Source organism: Otolemur garnettii, unplaced genomic scaffold (assembly GCF_000181295.1).
Source record: "Otolemur garnettii isolate 467f Iridium unplaced genomic scaffold, OtoGar3 scaffold00126, whole genome shotgun sequence".
Taxonomy (NCBI): domain Eukaryota; kingdom Metazoa; phylum Chordata; class Mammalia; order Primates; family Galagidae; genus Otolemur; species Otolemur garnettii.
The window spans coordinates 4,893,053-4,896,737 of record NW_003852521.1 but is presented as its reverse complement, the minus strand read 5'-3'; the positions used below and the strand labels follow the sequence as shown (position 1 = coordinate 4,896,737).

General features: G+C 41.7%; 1 protein-coding gene across 2 annotated transcripts in view; it reads right to left on the bottom strand.

Annotated features, from left to right (window-relative positions):
* The window catches only part of RMND1 (required for meiotic nuclear division 1 homolog), a 37,591-nt gene that overhangs the window by 3,724 nt on the left and 30,182 nt on the right, over positions 1–3,685 (bottom strand). For both annotated transcript variants that reach the window (XM_012810115.2, XM_023517942.1), the window contains one exon: positions 736–856. In XM_012810115.2, the coding sequence (XP_012665569.1) occupies positions 736–856 (121 nt within the window). The remainder of the gene's footprint in view (positions 1–735; positions 857–3,685) is intronic.

The following is a 3,685-nucleotide window of genomic DNA, read 5'->3' as shown; positions in this document are numbered from 1 at the left end:
GGGTGTTGTGGCAGGCACCTGTGGTCCCAGCTACTTGAGAGGCTGAGGCAGGAGACTTGCTTGAGCCCAGGAGTTGGAGGTTGCTGTCAGCTGTGATGCTATGGCATTCTACCCAGGGGGATAGCTTGAGGCTCTGTCTCAAAAAAAGAAAAGAAAAATGAAAAGAAAAAGGGATAAAATAGGAAGGACCCTGTATATCAAACAAAAACACCTGAACATAGTAGTTGAGATAATGAGGGAAACCAGTAGTATTAAAATCAGTTGGAGGGAACAAGAAAAGACAATCAACAGGTATCACAATCAAGCGGAATCTGGGGGTGCCCGTAGCTCAGTGGGTCGGGTGGCGGCCACATGCACCAGGGCTGGTGGGTTGGAAGAGATAGCCAGGCACTGGGGTAGGTACCTGTAGTCCTAGCTACCAGGGAGGCTGAGGCAAGAGAATTGCTTGAGCCCAAGAGTCTGAAGTTGCTGTGAGCTGTGACACTACAGCACTCTACAGAAAGAGACAAAGTGAGACTGAGTCTCTTAAAAAAAAGTATCAGAAGATCCTTTGACAAAAAGTTGAAAAGTGACTGTATGAGGACAAGAGGAAGGGGAAATAAGAAGATACTGAATACAAGTCAAACAGATTTCTCTGAAAGCAACATACATTCACTTCACTTAAAATTTATCTTCACCTAGTTAGATAATTCATAGATAAGAAAATGACTTTCTCTCCTAGTTCAAAATACATACCTTAACTCGCCGGGTAATGCTAAGGAACTGACACGTTTTATCATAAAGCTCTTCCAGGTTTTCTCTGTCCCAGTAGAAATCAGGAGTAATCAAGAAATCTGAACTCAGGTTTATACGGTGCCTTTAAAAACGGAAAATCATAACTTTTTATTATTTCCTATTATTTCTCATTTTCATGGTGTTTTATGAAAACATTTTTTAATACTGGCCATTGCAAATTACTTATCAGAAGCATGTAAGGGAAAGTTTCCAAAAAATTTTCAAAGTTCTCAACCAAATTAATTCAGTCTTTACTACCAACATTATTTATGAAGTAGACAAGGAAAAAACTCTCTCATTTTGTTTTCAATTTCTAACCTTGTTTCATTTTTCATTAAAAGAATTTACGGGCTCGGCACCTGTGGCTCAATCAGCTAAGGCGCCAGCCACATACACCTAAGGTGGCGGGTTTGAATCCCCAGCCCGGGCCCACCAAACAACAATGATGGCTGCAACCAAAAAATGGCCGGCGCTGTGGCTGGTGCCTGTGGTCCCAGCTACTTGGGAGGCTGAGGCAGGAGACTTGTTTAAGCCCAGGAGTTGGAGGTTGCTGTGAGCTGTGAGGCCATGGCACTCTACCCAGGGGGATAGCTTGAGGCTCCGTCTCAAAAAAAAAAAAAAAGGAATTTACGGTATATACACACATGTCTTTTGGGGATAGATAATTACATGGCTTAAAAATAGGTGCCTGTGGCTCAAAGGAGTAGGGTGCCAGCCCCATATGCTGGAGGTGGCAGGTTCAAGCCCAGCCCCGGCCAAAAAAATAAATAAATAATCTGGTCAGGCACCTGTAATCCTAGCACTCTGGGAGGCCAAGGTGGGCAGCTTTCTTGAGTTCAGCCTGAGCAAAAAGAGAGACCCCTGTCTCTATTAAAAATAGAAAAACTGAGGCAAGAGTATCACTTGAGCCCAAGAGTTGGAGGTTGCTGTGAGCTATGACTCCATGGCACGATACCAGGGTGACACCTTGAGACTCTGTCTCAAAAATAAATAAATAAATAAATAATCCTAGCACTTTCGGAGGCTAAGGCAGGAGGATAGGTTAAGGCCAGGAGATTGAGGCTACAGTGAACTATGATTGTGCCACTGGACTAAAGCAACAGAGGAGGACACTGTTTCTAAAAATAAATAAAAGATATAAAGAAATAAAATTAATAAATCTTATTCTTATTTTCATCTTTCCCTTCCAGAGACACTCACACTGTAATATTTTAACTTTTTATATAAGAGGTCTAAGCTTGCTTTTTTTTTTTTTTTTTTTAAAGACAGAGTCTCACTTTGTCTCCCTCAGTAGAGTGCTATAGTGTCACAACTCACAGCAACCTCCAGCTCTTGGGCTTAAGTGATTCTCTTGCCTCAGCCTCCCGAGTAGCTGGGACTACAGGTGCCCACTGCAATGCCTGGCTATTTGTAGTTTGGCTAGGGCCAGGTTTGAACCTGCCACCCTGGATATATGGGGCTGGCACCCTACTCACTGAGCCACAGGAACTGCCCTAAGCTTGTTTTTTTTAAACCTGCTCCCCAGAGAAATACAAAACTCTTTTAAAAATTTAATAAATGGCTCAGCACTCAAGCAGCTAAGGTGCCAGCCATGTACAACAGAGGTGGCAGGTTCGAATCTAGCCCGGGCCTGTCAAACTAAAATGACATCTACAACCAAAAAATAGTCCAATTTTATGGCGGGGGCTTGTAGTCCCAGCTACTTGGGAGACTGAGGCAAGAGAATCGCTTAAGCTGAGGAGTTGCAGGTTGCGGTGAGCTGTGATGCCATGGCACTGTACCCAGGGCAACAAAGTCAGATTCTATCTCAAAAACAAACAAACAAAAAAACCCAAGAATTGTCTCTTTGCTGTAAGCTTGCAAAGAAACTATTTACAAACGTTAAGTATAAGGTCCAGCCTTTTGAGCTTTGATATTATAATTCATTTCTGCTTGCAATACCAAGATAAGAGAGAAGAATCTCTCTACTTCTCAAAGAACTCCAGATTTCAGATCTGCAAGTACAATGCTCCTGAGGAATGAGGTTCTGTTTGTATTGGTACCTGGATGAGGATCCCTGAGCTATGAGAAATGTATAGAGGATGAAATGCTGGACCACCTCTCTCCAGGCGGACGGAGTATCTAAGGAGAATGTACAAAAAACAAGTCCTGGGCAAATATTCTTTTTTTCCCACTTTTTGGCCTGGGCTGGGTTTGAACCGACCACCTCTGGCATATGGGGCTGGCATCCTACTCCTTTGAGCCACAGGTGCGGCCCTAGGCAAACACTCTTGCTGAGCTCTGGTAACTCGTTCCATATGCTAGAAGGAGTTACACGGGACAAAAACACCAACATCCAGGATGTTTGACTGCACAAGTCCTGGGCCAATTATAGTAATAAAATAAACTGAAAACCTTTCCAGACATTTACTTAAAACAATGCATAACTATTGTTCATCAATTTTAGGACACAGTTCTTCTCATTTTAACATCTCTGAAAATGAGAGGTATCTTAAAATTAATGGTATTTTTATAGGGGGAAGTTGAGAGGACTTGGTGGTTATTGCCTTAAATAAGTTATTTCCCTAATTCTTTCCTTTTCATGTATGTCCAAAAGAAAAGGTAATAGAACCTATATCTAAATAAGACTAAAAAGCTACTTCAGCAAGTATAAAATTTAATTCTATGATAGAAGGACTGTCATAGTTTAACTGGCAGTATCTTTCTCTCCTATGGCATCTTGCTGTCTCAGATGCAATGAAATACAGTACGTGACTTTTCTGTAGCAATTAGGTACATTTAGCATTACAATGCATGATGTATTTTTACTGAGAATTCCCATTAACCAAATACCAGAAATTGTCTTTCTACCTCCAAATTGTCTTTCTTTTTTTTTTTTTTTTGAGACAGTGCCTCAAGCTGTCCCCCTGGG